Genomic DNA, 20252 nt, shown 5'->3' with positions numbered 1-20252 from the left:
TTAAAAGATACTACTTACTAGAAAGAAACATTATAATTGATAGTTTTGAAATCGTTTTTAATGAAACATTCCAATATAAATAATAATTGTAAACTTGTCACTAAATGTATGTCAATTCACTATTTATGTATTTATATTTATATGATTTTTTACATGGAGACAATCAAAACTAATTATGAACTTGAGACGGCCAGATTTAATGACCTTCCCTATCAAAACATTATATTTTGAGTGAGAATGTTTCACTGGCAAATGCTTAATCAATGCTTAATTATTTTGATATAAAAAGTAGGCATACATCAAACAGTCTAGTGGAATAACTTGCATGATGGGAGCAGGAGGATTTTTTACAATTAATTTAGTATTTAGTGTAAGTATCCGATTATAATAGCATACTTCAATAGTAGTAGTTTAGTGGTTCCATCTAATTCAGTCTCTGATGAGAACAGCAATGCAATTCAAATCATAGATGTTTAAGAAGTGTGACCTCAGACCAGCCAGCCAGCTAGCCAAGTTCATGAATTAGTGGCCATGGCCATTCACCTGTCAACTTTCATATTGCAACATCATCCCTATATGTCAAAAAATAACTTCATCATAGGCTACAGAACAGCTGTATGAATATAGTTTTATGAATTTTGTCATGGGAGTGAGGTTAGTTTGTTAGTAGACTGCAGATCCATAGATACTCTGCATTATCCTGTAAAATAATTTTAATGATAACGAAGCAAATGAATTGGCTAAGTACTTCGTTTCAAAGTAGCCAATTTGGGTTCAAAGGACAAGGTCTTGACTGAATGTAATATCGCGAATAAGCAATTACTTACTAGGATACTAGAATAAGCAATTAGCCTATTAGTATATACTAGAATAAACAATTAGCCTACTTAGTATAGCCATTGTATATCAGTCCCCCTGATCATGCTACTGGTTGCCTGTAGAGCCAAGTAATACTTGTCGTGTATCGATAATCTTTAGCTATCTTTGCTAATTGCCCTAATTTATTTTTAAATTTTTTTATTGTTGAAGATTAATAGGTGTGATATGTTCTCCCTCCCCTCTAGCTACTTTAGGGCCTATATAGTGACAGGCCGGGCCTTCAGGGTGTTCTTCCTGTTGTCTGAAAGAGTGACAGTTGACATATCTGGACATATGGATGTGAAATCAGGGCACAGAATGGAAATTGTATAAATATTTGTGATAAAATTAGTAGTGAAACAATTCATATTAAATTATGTAAATTAGTCTTGGATGTTCATCGTAAAACTACAAATAATGCTGTCAGAGGTGATTTAGATAGTCACCCTCTTTTGATTTTTATGCTATCACTCTCGCTGAAAGTATTGGTTGAAAATATGTGATAATTGTTTCAACTTATTCAAGGGATCTGAATCGTTTTAGCTGTTCATGCACTTATTGATATTCTTCATAAAACATCTATTTTCAAACTGTAAGTTCTTGTTTGTCTAATGTGTATAATAATGAATGGTATTGTCAAATTTCTACAGTGCAATCCAAACTTCGTACCTATTGTATTGTACAAAACTCAGATCAGTCAGGAGAAATCGTAATCTTCGTTCACCATTTTGTAAACTACGTGTTAGTGCTCATCAACTCATGATTTAGATATGTCGTTATGCTATAGAGGTTTATATCCACTTTACTCATGCGTGACTTCTAACAAAAGGCGTCAATTCCCGTGGTATGTTCAAACCAATTCAAAGCACGACCCGAGTTACCTGCATAAATGTGGCGGGCTATAAAAAGTCCTAAGGTATAGCAGTCGCTGATAAGATATATGCAACTTATAGAACACGGATAACCTCTATTCCTTGGTTACCACCAGACAGGGTCTAATTCTGCATAAAACCGGGCAAAGTTATTTCTATAGATCTGCTGCGCATTCAAATTGCATTGTATTGCATCGTAATTTCATTTGTGTCTATGCTAATTATGTTTACACAACATGAACTCACGTGTTTTCAAGCAAATTCGCCGATAATAGGTGATCAAAAGCGATCGGAATGTTACAAAAGTACAGATCGCATTCAGCTTACTTCATATGAGATGATCTTTGGAAAAATACGGCATAATTTGTCTTGGTGTTTGCGGAATGCCATGCAGTAAAATATTAATACGTTGCGGCAATTCATGATTGACAACTAACAATCGGCGTGTCCTTCGTATCCTCCACTGTCAATTTCTTATCCACTCACTAATCCTCACAAAAGCTTTGTGTTGATTACGTAATGTGTGGAGGCAAATTGCAATAAGTACAATGAAATAATGAGTAGGGCGGGCTCCGAGGCGGGTTTCTTCTTCATCTTACGTAACAGTATTGTTCTTCAAAAAAACCCGGAAGCTTGTCGTTTGGAGCTCTAGCTGAAATACAGCAAGATAATGTAAGATAGTAAATGTAAACCTGTATTTTAGCTAGAGTATCTCGAGCTAGTTACCACCGAATTTGTCGGCTTTGTGATCTTAATGCCGCAGAAGATGAATTTCATTTTAAAATGAAATGCACTGCTTCAAATAACGTTCGTCTCGATCTTATGTCTAAAATATTAATGATACACTTGTTACCAACTATAAAGAATATACCAGCAATATAAGTTAACTAGTCATATAGGCATACTATCTGAATCCCGTTTTTTAAACGCAGTGAATGAAATTGGCAACTGCATTGGTGGTGTCAAAATCATTGGCACCCATGATAAGAAGAAACTTATCGTTTTCATTTGAATTGTTTGTATCAAAAATATCATCTAATAAGGTCATAAATCTATTACGGATATCGTTATAATTATAAGGAACATTTCACAGTGAAGGGAAATTTGTTCTCCATTTCATTGAGATCACAATATTTACAGATTCTCCGATCTCATGGTTCTGGAGGCAATTTATAGGTGAAACATATCTATCCATTTTAATCCTTAATTTATGACAACTAATTCTTAATTTACAAGAAGTAGATTTATGCTTACGTTTTAATAATGTTACATAATTTTCTAATGAAAATGAACATTTGAATTGACAGTAAGTTCGAAGTTTAGTCTGATGGGTTTTAATATAACATTTAACCATGAATTATTATAAACAGTTTTAAAACTATTAACCCATTGCAATATGAAGGATATTAGAGTAGATTCGTAAATTGTCGTGAAATGCATCTGTCAAAAACTTATTACTATTATGTTCACGTATCTGTGTACGTTTGCAAAAAAAAATCTACCAACTACTTGCAGTTATAGTGCCCACGTACTATTTATTTCAAAAGAAGACTGAAATCGGGTGTAATTTAAATCTGAAATTTTATGCAGACTGTACTGACTTTCCATTATTTTTCTGCATTAGTAAAACATCAATTAATCATGTTACGAGAGAGCATTATCAATTAATACACGTCATTACGTAAAACACTTCGATAAAATAGCTTGCGGTTGTTCATAAATAAAATCATTCTAAAGGAGAGCAGTTGGCGCTAACATTAAATTGCCAATACGATTACCAAAGCCTAGTATAAACACAATTGTTTTGGATCACCAATAATCCTAATAATAATAGTTTTCTTTGAGTTAACACAAAATCTAGTCATGGATACCGCGGGTATACCGCTGATAGTGGAAAACACAGTGAGCAAACTATCCATGCATTTCATAAAATGAGCAGAGGGCAGCAGGCATATTCAACCCAATTAAATTCACGAGGACTAGTACGCAATTTATATTTTGATTGACAGCATGATAATTCGCTACCGTTCGCTACCATTTCTCTACCACTGCCAATAAAAGCATCCTTCCACGTCCCATAATGCAAAAATAAGTGTATTTTTTCATGGGTTGAAAATTCACCCCCTAATTTCATGCCCATGAGTCCTTGATAGAGGATTTCATGCCATGTTCATGCCACATAAAAAACAAAAGATTCGGAATGTCTTGCCATGTTCATGCCAAGAACATGCCATGTTCATGGCATGATTTGCATAGCAACCAGTAGCGAATTTTGGGAATACCCATGAATTTTTTTTGCCTGGGTTAAGAGCTTGTGATCTGAAAAGACCGCCACTTGACGATAATTGTATTCATAGCATGTTTCACCGTTAACGTATTTCTGGTATTTATTCCTAGGTATATGCCTAATGACAAAGGTAAGAAAAATGAGGGCGGATAAAAAGAAAAAATGGGATGAAAAGAGAAAAATACAGAAAAGACGAAAAACGGTCGTGGGCAGTATACAAATAGGTCAAAACTGAGTTTTGAAGGGGGTAACCACCCTTACCACTTTTTGGTATGCTTTGGTGGGCGACAGAAAGAGGCTTTGCCTAAGGCGGCAAAGTCCCTAGGAACGGCCCTGACAATGGCAACCCCTTGGCGTAGTGCATGATGGGATAGAGGAAACATTTCGTTAGTTGATAAAAATCTCAAATGATGGAAACTAAACACTTTTCAAAATAATATTATATTCACCAGGCATCCTGGGAGAATCAAACATTATTATATTGCACTACAGGCATTATGTATTGAGCATACACTGGCAACCCCTTGGCGTAGTACATGATGGGATATATGAAACATGTCGTAAGTTGATAAAAAATGTCAAATAATGAAAATTAAACACCTTCGATATACCAGTATAGTTATTACGGACTAGATTTGCAGGTGTTAATGCAGCCATGTTATACATAACAATAATGTGAAAAATATTAAATATCCTCAATCTGATTATGTCAAACACGAATTGAATTCAGAGAGCAAAGCTAATAAGGTGATATTAAACGTTTTTATCGTCTTATGTCAAACACGGTTTGAAAACAGAGAGCAAACTAATAATAATATAACTGAACCAATGCGAGTATTTGAGTCGGATGTCGGAAGTTAAAGGCCTATTAAGTGATCCCCCAGCGCAAGTGTAAAAACATTATTTTTTTTATCTGCTTAAATGTGAAGGATAATCCATTCAAATTGTTATTTGGTATTTTTTAAATAAAAAAAATGGCACAAGACGAAGAAAACAGCAGTATTGACGAAGTTGAAGCCCCATTCAAATACATGTAGTTAATGTATGTACTGTCAGAATAAACCAAATCACCAATCAGAAACGTTCAGCATGTCAAAAGAAAGATGTGAAAATATGCCTTTTTTGCTGCAAGATATTGAGGTTAAACGTGTCGGAGTATAACCATAGAATTGGCTGTACGTACTTGGTTAGTATACTTGACTGGAGTTCTATGTGTGCGAGAGGTATTTCGTTTGAATGTATAGGAGTGGTCGGTGTATGTATTGGTACGTGGTGGGTTATACTTTCAACATGTTAAACCTCATTTTGTTAATGTGGATAATGGATATAAAGTGTAGTTATTTTTTTTTCTATGTCTGCGCAGTCGGCATTGATTTTGCTACTGGTGGATACATACACAAACTTCTTTCTTCTACTGAAGAATTGCTGTTCCTCGATCTAAAAGAGAGTCGGAGATAATTCCTTTGTTGTTTTGCACCTCGCCTTTGGAATATTATCCCCGTTGACATCAGGCAATCGGTGTCTGTGTCTATATTCAAAAAAATGCCTGAAAACACACTTGTTCCAGAGTTAATCTTTACTTTTTTTCTTTTTTCTGTATTATTGCTTGTGTGTTGTCGCTTTTGTAAGGCGTTGTGGGCTCCGTAGAGCGCTCTATAAGTATTGTGTAATAATAATAATAATAATTGACGCAGTTGAAAATAAAGATTAGGGCTTGGTTTTTATGACACAGTTGTAATTTCTTTTAGGGCGTGGACGTGGTTGATCAACAATTATTAATGATTCAATACAATTATTCTCAAGGTCCAGTGGTCCAATGTTTTATGCATTTATCCACTTCATTTTGCTCAGTTTTATTACAAAATAGTAATAACTAGATTTCGCGGTTCTCGGATTGGGTGGTTCTCGGGTTGGGTGGTTCTCGTGATAGGACTTTCTCTAATTACGCAACACCCGTTACCCATAGGCCTACCTGCCCTGACTTTTTAAACTAACTATGATATACGTCTCTCAATGATGAAGACTCAATTTGACACAATAATCAACTTAGTTGTTTTGTAGCTGTGACGTTTACTTGGCCGTAATCTGGAAACCCATCGTTCGCCTCTTCCAAGCCATGTCCTGCTACCACATATGAGCCCCCCCCCCAAAAAAAAGAATACCCTGGAAATAGCCATGTTCTGAGTAATAGGCCTCTGCACGTGTGTGTTGAAAATATGCCTATTGATCCGATCAGATGCGCCTGCACGATTAGCCACACTGTAATGCTTTCTGATGCTCGCACTGCGCCCGTTGGTACTCTGCGAACTACGTGATAGCGCACCGCGCGGACGCTCGCGATGCAGCGCGGACGCTCTCGATGCGCACCGCGAGCACGCGTTAGTGAGCCGCGCGCACGCGATAGCGCGCGGACATAGGACGGACGGACGGACGGACGGACGGACACGCCGTAATTAGTATTAAGATAATAATAATAATAATACCAATAATAATACTAATAATAATACTAATAATAATAATAATAATAATAATAATAATAATAATAATAATAATAATAATAATAATAATAATAATAATATTTATATGAATATAATATTAATATTTCTACCGGATAAAAATATTAATGCAATGGATATAAGCGGTATGTCACAATAAACAATCATATGGGAGCGTGTTTCATATCAAGAAGTAGCCTGTATGTATTACGTTGATATTTACATTACTAGGTTTTGCAATCTATATTAAGGTCTGTCATCAATATTTGAACGTTATAAGTTAAATAATTAATGTTTATTTGAATATAGCATGCAACCAGTACTCCGCTGAGGACACATTACCAGGTAGTTTTGGAAGAAGAATAGGCATATTACACTAGATTTCGCGGTTCTTGGACCATTGGCCCCACTTTACCTGAATGCGTCTAAACTACACTTTCGTGCTAACAACGAGTTCGTGTACACGGATACACGGATACTTCGTCACTGTAATACACTTTTAATATAACTATATGATCGTCTGAACACGGCTAATAACCAGCTACTGCATGCTTGACTAGGGTTAATACCAGACTGATAAAAGTTAATTGAAAAAAAAAATGAATTATTAACTTAAAACTATTAAAATACGCTACGCTGCTCCCTTTTAATGCTACTTAAGATAATGAAACAAATGTCTTATACGTACATATAGGAAGGTGTTCGTTTCAGCGAGTGTGAGACCTAGGCAATCAGAACTGAATACAGATGATCAACGTCGCGCCATAATCGTTTTCAGACAACATTGAACGACTGTATTAAACAACCAACTGAATGGGCGTAAAAGTGCTTAAACTCCTTTTCTTAGCAGGTAAGTCATTGATCGATCAATCAATAAATAAATCGATCAATCAGTCAATCAATCAATCAATCAATAAATCAATCAATCAATCGATTTATTAGCTGGTACCATGCAGAACTTCATTATAAACCAATAACACATCTTAACATTATAGTTCACATTAATTCATAAGTATAACATCTTACATTTTACTGTTTTCCATTTATTAGCTATCTGCAGCAGAGCAAGCACAAGAACCTGTACAATTGAACGCCAAACAGACACAGGCTCTGGCTTTAAGATGCGATGGGTGTTGCGTGGTAGCCACCAGACAGATCCATGTTCCTGTATAGGTTTCATATTTGGTGGCTTCAATGCAGTTCCTTTGTCAAAATCGGATGAATTGTATGAATTTGACAACCTCAACATGTTTCTGGAAGAGTTTGGATGTTTGGCAGATAGACGTGAGTGTGGTTATGGGTAAATCATGACCCGGGGTGGGGGCATTCTCACGTTTGGGGTGACGCGTATGTAGGGCCGTTAAGACCCATTTTTTCAGCGTCGCTGTCACCCAAATACCCTATATTTTTTACGAACACATGCTCTGCCACCCGAAGACCCCCCCCCTATTTTTCCATTTGATTTGTCACCCAAAGACCCTTATTGTTCATTACTTTCATTGATCACTGATTTTGTTACTTATTTTGAAAAAACAAACGAAGACATTTGAAGCTAGAAATTCGATGATCGATGTTCTCACCCAATGACCCCCATATTTTTTTACAGTTTGCTCTCACCGAATGCCAAAAAATCATGTGCTCACCCAACAGTGGACTTCGGGTATAAATGCGCTTTTATAAAGACGCACGTGACATCTACAAGTCGCCACATACCGTGTTCAACGATGTAAGGTACCCGGATGTACACAAATTCCACACACAAAAGTATAGGCGAAAATGACAGATTACAGGAAAATTGTTTTTGCAAAATAGTGGCATTGATTGCAAAGGGCAAAATAATTTGAGCGAAACATTCTTTATTTGGATTTTCCATTACGGACCAAAAAATAATGACGCAAAAGCTAGATATAGCTGATTTGAAAACTTGTATTTCAGTATTTCCGTCCTAAATGGGCGTGACAATTGGCCATATTGATGACGAAATGTGATTCTTACTGGCATTAAGGTCAGAACTGAGTAGCTCCCGATGATGTTATTTGATAATTTTTGCACGTGATGATAGGGAACTTATGGGGCTTTCATTTTCTTCGGGAGGAATGGGTCATGAATTTATTTATTTGGGAGTCAAGATAAGTATTTCCACCCCCCCCGTAGTGCCGCCACTGAACATATAACCCGGACCCTAATTTTAACTCTAATTTTAACATAAATTGACGAAACTATAACGTTAGCCCTTTGCAGAATAATGACCCTCTCGAACTTAATAGGCTGGATGTCCCCGCCCGACCTCCTCAACCTCAACTTACTCATTCGCTCCCTCACATTCAATTAAGTTCCAAAATGGACGAAAAACTAAATTCAAATGTGTTTTTAAGCACCTATTGTGTCCCCCATACTAAATCGGTAATCTGTACACCCTTTGACGTACACTTTAGAGAATAAATACGTAGATCACTGTACATGATCTAATCATCCCGGCTGGAAGATGTTGAGGAAGACTCGTATACTATACATCACGCTCATACGTTATAATGACAATTTGACGTACAATCACGTATGTTATGCATGGTTTATTCTTCTAGTATGGTCGTCATGCACATTATTGTCATGGTATTATTATATATTGTAATTGTATACGTCAATTTTGGTCAGTTTGGTTCAAAAGGCTTATAAAGTTTTACTTTACACGGAAGGAGAAACTTAGCAAAAAAACCCCAATTAATTTACGAGTGTAAAAGGGGGAGGGTGTGTTTTGCCTAGCCGAAAGGGGAACAAATAATATTTATAACATTATAAGTAAGGCTAAGAAAAAAGGAAACTCTGTTCTACGGGCGGACGGACCTTTCAAGTAGGGTCGGTCGGTTTTTTGTTGTTGAAATAACCCAAAAAAATCACCGAAATCTGTAAATAATTTGCAATTTGAGAAAAAAAAAAAAAAAAAACACATAATTTATTTGTACCGAAAAAAATATTTATCAATTTGTTTAAAATCTGGGTCAGTCGGGCCCGTAGAACAGGGTTTTCTTTTTTCGTCGCCTAAGTACATAAGTAATAATAAATAAATAAATAAATAAATAAATAAATAAATAAATAAATAAAAAATAAATAAATAAAAAGTAGTAATGTTTGTACATGGGGGAGGGTGCTGTGCAATAATCATGATCCTTCGATATCCATGATTTATCCTTGCAAATTTATAGCATCGAACCTCCAGCCAATGTCCCTTGCCAGTGCTAGCCTCGAAACAAGGATTATATAATAATAATATCTTTATTTATTCACGGTAAAACATGTTCAATATAAAAGTCATTGTTCTTCCACATGTCCGTGGCATATACACATTAAAGTAACAGAATTATAAATTAGTACGTACACTTATTAAAACATTATTAAAACAATAGTCAGTATATTACAAAATTATGAAAGCATAAGAACATATAATATTTTTAAAATTTTTAAAACCCAGTAAAACTCATTTCAATATGACATCAAAATCTAAGAAAATAGGCAAGAAGATAAATATAATCACCAGAATAAAATAAAAGTTGTAGACCTTATATTGCAACATATATATCTGAATACCACTTACACATTCACCAAGTTCACACTCGCGCTACAAACGCCTATACACACCCCAAGTACACCCCAACTCCAGCACACCCATAAATACCACACACCCACATAACCACACACCCCTTGCACCCACATCTTACTCCCATAGCGCACCTTCATCCTAAATCCACAAGCATGCATCCATAACACAATGACACGGTTTTAAAATATAAAATAGGTTATAAGCTATATTATAATGTACAAAAATATTAATTAAAAGAAGAGCACCAGCAATATAGGAAAATTAAACCACATTGACAAAAGTCTACATCAAATTCACAATTAAGGCGATTTTACAAATTGCACTAAACTAATACACATTTAAGGAACATCATATTGTACAGGAGCAAGAAGTCAAGATTGAATTTCTATGACACATAAATAAAAAACATTCATATAATACTATCAACATGGTTAAAGCAGTATTTAAAATGTTTAACATTACGGGCAGCTTTTAGATGGTCATCTAGCGCATTCAAGACACAGCACCCCGGTAACTTAGACTTCTCTTCTTAAAATTTGTGTTAGGTTTAGGAATGCTTAGCGCCCGATAGCCACGAAGGTTATATCTCTCATTATTTCTCAGATTAAAACGATCACTTAGATAGGGTGCCGTGTCGTTATTCATAATTTTGAACATTGTAACAACATCATGATAATCACACCTTTGCTTAATACAATCCCAACCTAGAACTGACAGTGCGTTTGAACTAGAATCAGACCATTTAGCGCCAGTGATAATTTTGGCAGCTCTATTCTGGAGTTTTTGAACAATATCCATATCATTAACATTACAAGTAGACCATATTACATCACAGTAGTCTATGTGAGGTGCAATAACACTTTTAAAAATGAGAGACATTGTTTCTGATGGTAATACATTTTTACATTTTCTGAGCATGTATAGACCTGAAAGAACTTTCTTCCTGATGTTGTTTACCTGATCATGCCAGGTCATACTATCATCTACAATGACACCAAGATGTTTACAGTTGTGTACCTGACGAAGTTTAACACCATTTATGTTGACATTGATGTCGTGGTCTTTGACTACAGCAAGACGTTGTCTTGACCCCATTAACATGAATTCTGTTTTGGACACATTCAAACTTAATTTATTACATGCAAGCCAATCACTGACATTTACTAAGTCTTTATTAATAATGTCAACTAAGTCATCAATATTGTTACTAACAGCATACAATGCACAGTGATGTAACGCAAATATGGCGCTAGCCATCTGGCCACGTGCGCATTTATAAAAGCGCATTATATAACCGAAGTCTACTGCCCAATGACCCATGTTTTTTACATGTTGCTCTCACCGAATACGCTGGCGAAGTTACGTAATTAATCGGATTAATTACCACAGCAATAGGTGAAAACATTTTTGAACATATCGCGCTGCACTACAAGCAGGCTACACTCATCACCTGTGTATGTCTGCAATCATAGATTGAATACAATACTGCTCTTTTCAAAGATACTAATCTTACAGGTGCTTACAGTAATCAGCATGATATGGTTCAATGAAGAGGTACCGCGTGAACGTATCAGTACAGCGCTGTATATTCAAAAATTGTTTTCACCTATTGCTATGGTAGTTAATCCGATTATTACGTAACTTCAGCGTATACCCCTTTACTGCAAAATTGCCAGCCCTACACCTATATCGATTTCTTATTGTAGCCCCCACCCCGACCTTCGGAATCATGAGGGATGCGTTGTTTTGTAGGGTGATTGGATTCATTATTCCGAAATATCATTTTAAGTACGCGGATTTACAGGTTGTGAAAGAAAAATTAAGGGCCTTATTAGAACAGATTCATCATCGATATAATATCAACATTGTCATGATGAGTTCGACGTGTTTGTATTTGTGCATGTTTTGGCGCCTTCGGGAGCAGCCCATACCACATAAGCACTGGTTCATGGGGTAATTCCTAATTAACCTTTCTCGAGTGTTATGGTGGTAAATTTGGTAACTCAATTAAAGTGACGACAAAAGAAAACGAAGTGCAATCACGTAGTTCCTAAGAAAGTAACATTTACTTGAGGCAATTCGTTGTCAAATATGTGACCCCTCGGCACAACTGAGCCCGGATGTCGCCAGTGCCACTATTGAGATATGCTCCATCGAACTTAACAATAATCAATAGGAAACAAAGGATTTATTGACTGTTTTATTAATTTTTCACTACTTAAATGTCAAGTACTATAGACACGATATACATCATTTTAAAGCTAATTTCAAGCAGAATATTTTGGTTGAATATCTCAAAAATGATGATTGGCGACTTCAGGGCTCAGTTGTGCCGAGGGTCACATATAATATATAGTTTCACTACATGATTTGGTACGACTACGATTGAATTTAATGACTATATTAAATCCATCACCTCAATAGCGATTCAAATGTATTACTCACTGGTGGGTAAAAGAACATATTAATTAAGCGTTATTTGCACTTGAAAGGGTTCCATTAGATTAAAAGGTTTTCTTCTACTTCGCTTATTCTTTCTTTCTTTCTTTCTTTCTTTCTTTCTTTTTTTTTCTTTCTTTTTTTCTTTCTTTCTTTCTTTCTTTCTTTCTTTCTTTCTTTCTTTCTTTCTTTCTTTCTTTCTTTCTTTCTTTCTTTCTTTCTTTCTTCTTTCTTTCTTTCTTCCTTCTTTCTTTCTTTCTTTCTTTCTTTCTTTCTTTCTTTCTTTCTTTCTTTCTTTCCTTCTTTCTTTCTTTCTTTCTTTCTTTCCTTCTTTCTTTCTTTCTTTCTTTCTTTCTTTCTTTCTTTCTTTCTTTCTTTCTTTCTTTCTTTCTTTCTTTCTTTCTTTCTTTCTTTCTTCCTTTCTTTCATTCATTTATTTATTTATTTATTTATTTATTTATTTATTTATATATTTATTTATTTATTTATTTATTTATTTATTTATTTATTTATATATTTATTTATTTATTTATTTATTTATTTATTTATTTATTTATTTATTTATTTATTTATTTATTTATTTATTTATTTATGTACTTATTTAGTTATTTAGTTATTTATTTATTTATTTATTTATTTATTTCTCATTTCTAGCCACGTGGATGGAATGGGGACCTTGGGATCCTTGTAGCGTGCAATGTGGTGTTAGTACTCAACAACGCATACGGATGTGTTTCCATAACGGTGGTCTTGTAGCAAATACATTTTGCAATGGTGATTCCACTGACATCAGAGATTGTAATGGCACGAATTGTCGTAAGTACTTTGAACTATATCATTTAAATAATACACAAACAGCGTAATGTTATTACAGCATCATTTTATTACTCGGATTTACACTCGCAAGGGTTTCATTAGATTGAAAGGTTTCTTCTGCTTCAATTTCTCAAAACACCTTTTTGTGAAGATACGTTATAATACTGTACCTTTAGACATGAAAGAAGGCTTAATATTACAGCAATACCTTTGCCGTTTGTTTCTTTCTTTGTTTGTTTGTTTCTTTCTTTCTTTCTGTCTGTCTTTCTTTCTTTCTTTCTTTCTTTATTTATTTCTCATTTCTAGCCACGTGGATGGAATGGGGATCTTGGGATCCTTGTGGCGTGCAATGTGGTGTTGGTACTCAACAACGCATACGAATGTGTTTTCAAAACGGTGGTCTTGTAGCAAATACATTTTGCAATGGTGATTCCACTGACATTAGGGCTTGTAATGGCACAAATTGTCGTAAGTACTTTGAACTATATCATTTATATAATACACAAACAACGTTTACAATGTTGTTACAGCGTGATTTTATCACTCAGAGTCAGATAAAATCGCTGCTGAATTGTTAACGGTAACAAGAACTCCAAATAATACTCAGCGTTGAAAGTCCACACGCCTTCGTCATTTAGAACTATTCATTCACTTTGGGGACTTCTTTTATCTCTCAACCAGATCTCACCCAATGCACCTCTTAACGGTTCGTATCTCACCCAATGGCCCCACATTAGGTACACCGAATGCCAAATATCACGTTCTCACCCAACGACCCTATTGTTTTATGTTCGGCTCTCACTGAATGCCTTACTGTGAACGTGCCAGCCCTACATAACAGTCCATTTTATATTGCACTCGGTGATGCAAGGCTTAGGTTAGGAGTAGGGTACACCTTTAAATATAGACTTTATTCTGGCAAACTCCTAGATATATTATATGCTTTTTAATACCCTTTATTCCTATAATCTTAAAACTAACCTCATTAGAAAAAGTTTTTGAACATTTCATATTCACCATGTATAGTAAATTTACTACGTAAAAATCTGACACTCATCCATATAGGCTAACTACAGGTATCAAGGTATCCACCCCTTTCTAAAGCCGTATCTTGCAAAACAAATGTATTTAATCCACGTGCTATCATTAAGGGGGTACTACACCCCTCGATAAATTTGTGTCTATGTTTGCATTTTTCTCGAAAGCTAATAACACACTGGTAACAAAAGTTATCTATATTACAGGGGCAAGGAATCCAATTACTATACTGGAATTTCAGTGACCAAAGACAAGCTCTTCGTTATTTATGATAAGAAATAAGGTACCGCTAGGATGTACCTCGTTCCCTATCATATACAGCCTGTCTCAAAAAAAAATTGTGCAAGTGCAAAGCGCCCTCGGTGGCAATTAGAAAATACCTTTGTGACATAATGGTTACATCGACGTCAAGGGCATAGTCTTAGCTCTCAAATGCCGTTTAGTCTGTTCAATTTGCTTGTTTTAATCTCGAGATATGCTTACTTAACAACGAAAGGGTAAAATCACAATTGTGCCACTTTTACTAGGGAATGGAGCGGTACAAAGTCATGTAAATCAATGATAGCATCAAGTTTATCAAGAGAAATCAAAAGAATGCATCAATTACACAACAATACAAAAGTGTCTTTAATGTTTTATCATGATAAAGGTATAATGATTCTATTTTTCCTCTGACGACAAATTAAACGATAAATAAATATTTCACATTCTGCTGTAAAATAAAATACATGTGCATGTCAATGATTTTACCATGGTAAATACTGTTCTTTTTGTCATTCAAGACATGTTAAAAGACAAACAAATATTACACACTTATGGGTTAATGAACTTTGACAAGGTTATGAAATTTTACAAATCAGACAAAATAATGCACGCGCGCTGGTGTTGATGCGTCTAATGCACGAATCCCGAAGGGGGGAGTGCATTAGACGCATCAACATCAGCTATCATTGATTTACATGTACAGCCCTATCCCTAGTAAAAGTGGCACAATTGTGATTTCACCCTTTCGTTCTTAACTAAACATATCTCAAGATTAAAAAGAGCAAATTGGACAGAACAAACGGTATTTGAGAGCTAAGACTGTGCCCTTGACGTTGATGTAAGCATCATGTCACAACGGTATTTTCTAATCGGCAATGAGGGCGCTTTTCACTTGCACAATTTTTTTTGAGACAGGCTGTATACTGAACCGCTTGTCTTGAGTCACTGAAATTCCAGTGTAGTAATTGGAGTCCTTGCCCCAATAATATACATAACTTTTGTTACCAGTGTGTTATTATTTTTTGAGAAAAATACAAAAATAGTCATAAATTTACAACAGGGGTGTAGTATCCCCTTAACACTAAAGGCTATTCATACAAATACCAAACTCAATCGATTGTATGAACCATAACGTATATTGGAGCCAAATATTGACATCATTTTTGTATATTTTCCTGTATTTACCATGTATATTCATAAATATTGGTGTCGGAAACCACCACTTTATGCAAATTTATCATGCACGACTCATACTAATTACTTGACGCAATTTGCCTTTTGCTTACCTCATCAATATTGCATAACATGTACACATTTCAACAACTGATTTGAACCGATATCCTTCACCGTAATCAGTAGCGCAGTACAGCCCATTCAAACTTGTCATCAACCTATTGATGGTAGTGCATTTGTCGCAGTAGATTGTGGTTCTCGTGGCTGTGTATGCGGTTCTCATGAATATGTGGCAAATAGGCAAATGATGCTCAAATTGTATTGGCTGTGGACGGCGATATGTAAATTGGGTGATGATGTCACAGCCCATTATAGTTTGTCACGCGGTCTGTGGTAACTTGTTGTAATGTTTTTTAGGCGAGGCTCTAGGCACGACCTAGGTCTTGCCTCAGCGAGCCCATACATGTGTCGAAAGGTGAGTTGATGATTTGCATAAAAAAAGTCATCAATAGTACTAGGTAAGGAAAGAAAAACACGCCAGTTGCAATATTGTGAGAGTTTTATATATCCATGTAACATCAATAGTTAAGCAGATCGAACTAGCACAAAAACCAACTTTTGTACATAAAAACAACTTTTGAAGGTTGAAAGTAGCCTAATCTTTATTTTAGGCATCATATGTGTCACAGCCTGAAAAAATCATTCAAATTACCGATTTTTTTTTCGCTGTGTGGGATAATAGGTTGCTAACATTGAGTTGGTAACATCAAACTAGCGCAAAAAAACGACAACTTTTGTACATAAAAACAACTTTTGGAAGGTTGAAAGTAGCTTAATCTTTATTTTAGGCATCATATGTGTCACAGCCTGAAAAAATCATTCAAATTGCCGATTTTTGGTCGCTGTGTGGGATAATAGGTTGTTTACAATGAGTTGGTTTCCTTCGTAGCTTCGCGCCTTGTTGACGCGCCTTCAGTATGGATCGCGAGGGTCGATGGAAAGACTAATCTATATACGATACATATTTTTTACAAAGCTTTCTGGGGTGCGTGGGGCAATTGGAGTGACTGTACTAACAACTGTGGAGAAGGCGAAAAAACACGTTCTCGTATTTGTCATGGTTTAATTGACGGACTGACTTGCACTGGAGAGACAACAGAGTTAGCGACGTGTATCAAGCGTAAGTAAACAAAATACAGAATTTGGATTCAGGATTATCAAATTAAACGACAATTTCAACTTACATAATCTACATTTTCTCCTCAAAACTATTTGAGTTCCAAATTTCATTCAGTTTTTATCCGTCATAAAACACGCACGCGTTTTCGCCCAAATGACCTAACCTAATCGTATATAAAACCTTTGCGCTCATTTTGTGATAACAATTCACCCAGTACCTTACCCGAGGTTAGGACCGGACATCAATTTGTGAAGCCCCAATGATTTTCATTTCTCTCTCATGTGAAATTATTTCAAGAGCTATTGACTTTTTACTTGTAAGTTAGGTGAAAATAGATTTAGCAGAAAATTCAGTGAAAATCGCACTTATGTAGATTTTTTTTCCAAAAATCAATTTTACATAATTTTATCCTTTTGTAAATAGCCGGAATTTCCCAAATTTGCATGGGCGCCCTCACATTATGACGTCATATCGACATTATGTGTACTTAATTTGGTATCACTGGATAGAGAATATCCATAGCTATACATTAGTACTAAATACAATTGAGTAGGACGTTTACAATTTTAAAAAAATGGGGTGGTCTTCGTAGTTCGTGTTACAAAATATGGCTCAGTAGTTCTAGGGATATAGCCCGGTGAAATGGGAGAATGGTGAAAATACGAAAAAAATATGGGTTTGAAGTAGAAGCATCGGACAATCGTTGAAGACTCTAGAGGAAAGGGAATCTTGAGTGACCATGGGTTGTCTGAGTGATTACAAGCCGAGCAGATTTATTCAATTTATTTACATTTTCGTTACACAGCCGTGACGTTGTGTCTTTTTTCTTACAGGTTCTTTCTTTCTTTCTTCTTTTTACACAGCCGTGACGTTAGTCACGGCTGTGTCTTTTTCTTACAGGTTCTTCTTTCTTCTTTCTTACAGGTTCTTCTGTCAACCATTACATTTGCTCTAGCACTCACATGCTTACATCGATTTTGATGGCCACAATGATCATTGACCGTGCCCCTACATGTCACATGAAACTTGTGGGGTCAAAGGTCATGCGGGGGTCATACACGTGATTTCAACTAAAAATGCATCTTCTCCCACAACTTAAGAATACCAGTGACGCCACTTGCACACATGAATTGCTATTACCCAGTGTCTATGTGGTGTACACAGATTTGGGGTCAAAGGTAATTAAGGGGTCACTTCCGGTATAAAACGAAATACCTTCAAAAATTGTATTAGCTAAACAAAACATAGGACAGTAACGGTATGTTCACATATGAATTGTTCTTACCCAGTTTATATGTGGTATTTTTTTAATTTGGGTCAAAGGTCATTAAGGGGTCACTTCCGGTATAAAACGAAATACCTTTAAAATGCATCTTCTCCCACAAATTACGTAGGGCAGTGACGCCACTTGCACACATGAATTGTTATTACCCAGTGTCTATAGGGTGTACACATATTTGGGGTCAAAGGTCATTAAAGGGTCACTTCCGGTATAAAACGAAATACCCTCAAAAATTTTATTAGCTAAACAAAACATAGGACAGTAACGGTATGTTCACACATGAATTGTGGTTACCCAGTGTATATGTGATATTTTTTTTATTTTGGGTCAAAGGTCATTAACGGGTCACTTCCGATATAAAAACGAAATACCTTCAAAAATATTTATTAGCTAAACAAAACATTGGACAGTAACGGTATGTTCACACATGAATTGTGGTTATCCAGTGTATCTCTGGTATTTTTTTTTATTTGGGATTAAAGGTCATTTAGGGGTCACTTCCGGTCTAAAACGAAATTCCTTCTAAATGCCTCTTCTGCCACAAATAACATGGCAAAGTGATGCTACATGCACACATACATTGACATTAGCCAATGTCTATGGGGTTTTCATATATTTTTGGGTCAAATGTCATTAAGGGACCACAACACGGCTGTGTTCGTGGTCTTAGACCACAGCTAAGTCTAGTTAATATTATTTCTTGTCAATGCAATTCATGAAAGATTTAGAGTAATGAAGCTCGGATTAAACGTGCAGCGCCCGACTACGGACACTAGGGTCACGGAAGATTCGAGGTACTATAGCGCAGCGTAGATCACTGGTGGAGACAGTCTAAAAGCAGATGACGTCATGACGTATACCATGCTCACTGACATCTACAGAGGTCAGTCACCAGGTTATTGTCAATAGCCTTAGCTGCATGTCCCTCGACCCATTATGCGTATCAAAACTATTAAACAGGTCGGAGCACACGGGGCGATGACACTGTGTGCCGCGATACTACGATAAATAACTTGATCAGGCATACTCTAGGAAAAACGGAATATTAATGGTACGTTCCTGTCTTCCCGTACAGATAACTTTTGTCGTTCAGATTCTCGTTGTGGCAGCCAATACGCAGCACCGGACGGTGAGCCTGCAAGATGTTTTGGAGGATGTTGTTCCAATAGTGGCTGGTGTGGTGCTACTAGTAATTACTGTGGCTCCGGGTCTGTTGACTACATGTGTTGTAACGGAGACGTCTGCACATCACCATGTTGAGTGGAGTAAATGTCTTCGTGACATTTGGTGTGGGAGGAGGTCGACGTGCATTCCGTAAACTGGAGCAAAAGGCATTTTCAAGCTAAACTGATAAAATACGAGGGTCATTCAAAAAGTTGTACCTCCACCCTAATATATCAACTTTTCAGATTTTTCTTATAACAATATATATTTGAATTTTGACAATTGACCATACGGTTCTTGAAATATACGAATGTTACGAAACTTCCTCATGTTCGGGCCTGTCCACGGATTCAAATATCAATTGACTATCTATAGTAAACGCAGTCAGATTAAAAAGTCGCCACTAGTTGCATCCCCATTTATACAGAGTCTGATGAGTATGTGGTAAAATAATGTATATAATAATTTTCTGTACACTTTCCTTCGAAGGTTGAACCCAAATTTGATTTCAAAAATTTAATCATCGTGAGCATAGGAACCGTTGTTTGAAAATTCGTGCAATTTTAAAAATGACAAATGACGAATTGATCACGCAAAAGTCAATGCATGGTATCAGCTTATTATGTGGCCCGAAGCAATCGGTACATGAATCATTGTACACTAGCCTGGGCACAATTAAGAGAGCGGGGTATTTGATTTGCATTTTGACATGCATGTGTAAACCTTTAATTACAATGAAATTAGACCTCGCAGATGTGTGTAGATGTGTAGATATTGACTAACCTGCCG

The 20252-nt window shown here is 36.0% G+C and overlaps 1 protein-coding gene across 1 annotated transcript; it reads left to right on the top strand.

Moving 5' to 3' along the window:
- Nucleotides 1-7234: 7234 nt before the first annotated feature.
- Nucleotides 7235-19683, top strand: LOC140167313 (adhesion G protein-coupled receptor B2-like). The gene is made up of 6 exons (XM_072190640.1): nt 7235-7362; nt 7563-7796; nt 13201-13362; nt 13669-13830; nt 16874-17017; nt 19375-19683. The coding sequence occupies exons 1-6, from the start codon at nt 7326-7328 to the stop codon at nt 19557-19559; spliced, it is 924 nt and encodes a 307-aa protein (XP_072046741.1). The 5' UTR covers nt 7235-7325; the 3' UTR covers nt 19560-19683.
- The last annotated feature ends 569 nt before the right edge of the window (nt 19684-20252 follow it).

The sequence above is a fragment of the Amphiura filiformis genome, chromosome 13 (genome assembly GCF_039555335.1).
Source record: "Amphiura filiformis chromosome 13, Afil_fr2py, whole genome shotgun sequence".
Classification (NCBI taxonomy): Eukaryota; Metazoa; Echinodermata; class Ophiuroidea; order Amphilepidida; family Amphiuridae; genus Amphiura; species Amphiura filiformis.
Note: the sequence above shows the minus strand (reverse complement) of the source record. Positions and strands in the feature narration are given on the sequence as shown.

Excerpts from the sequence above, each read along its gene's own strand:
- LOC140167313 (XM_072190640.1), top strand. The coding sequence starts at position 7,326 with ATGGGCGTAAAAGTGCTTAAACTCCTTTTCTTAGCAG. Across the intron at positions 7,363-7,562 it reads TAAACTCCTTTTCTTAGCAG|CTATCTGCAGCAGAGCAAGC; the intron begins GTAAGTCATTGA and ends TCCATTTATTAG. Across the intron at positions 13,831-16,873 it reads TTGTAATGGCACAAATTGTC|CTTTCTGGGGTGCGTGGGGC; the intron begins GTAAGTACTTTG and ends TTTTTTACAAAG.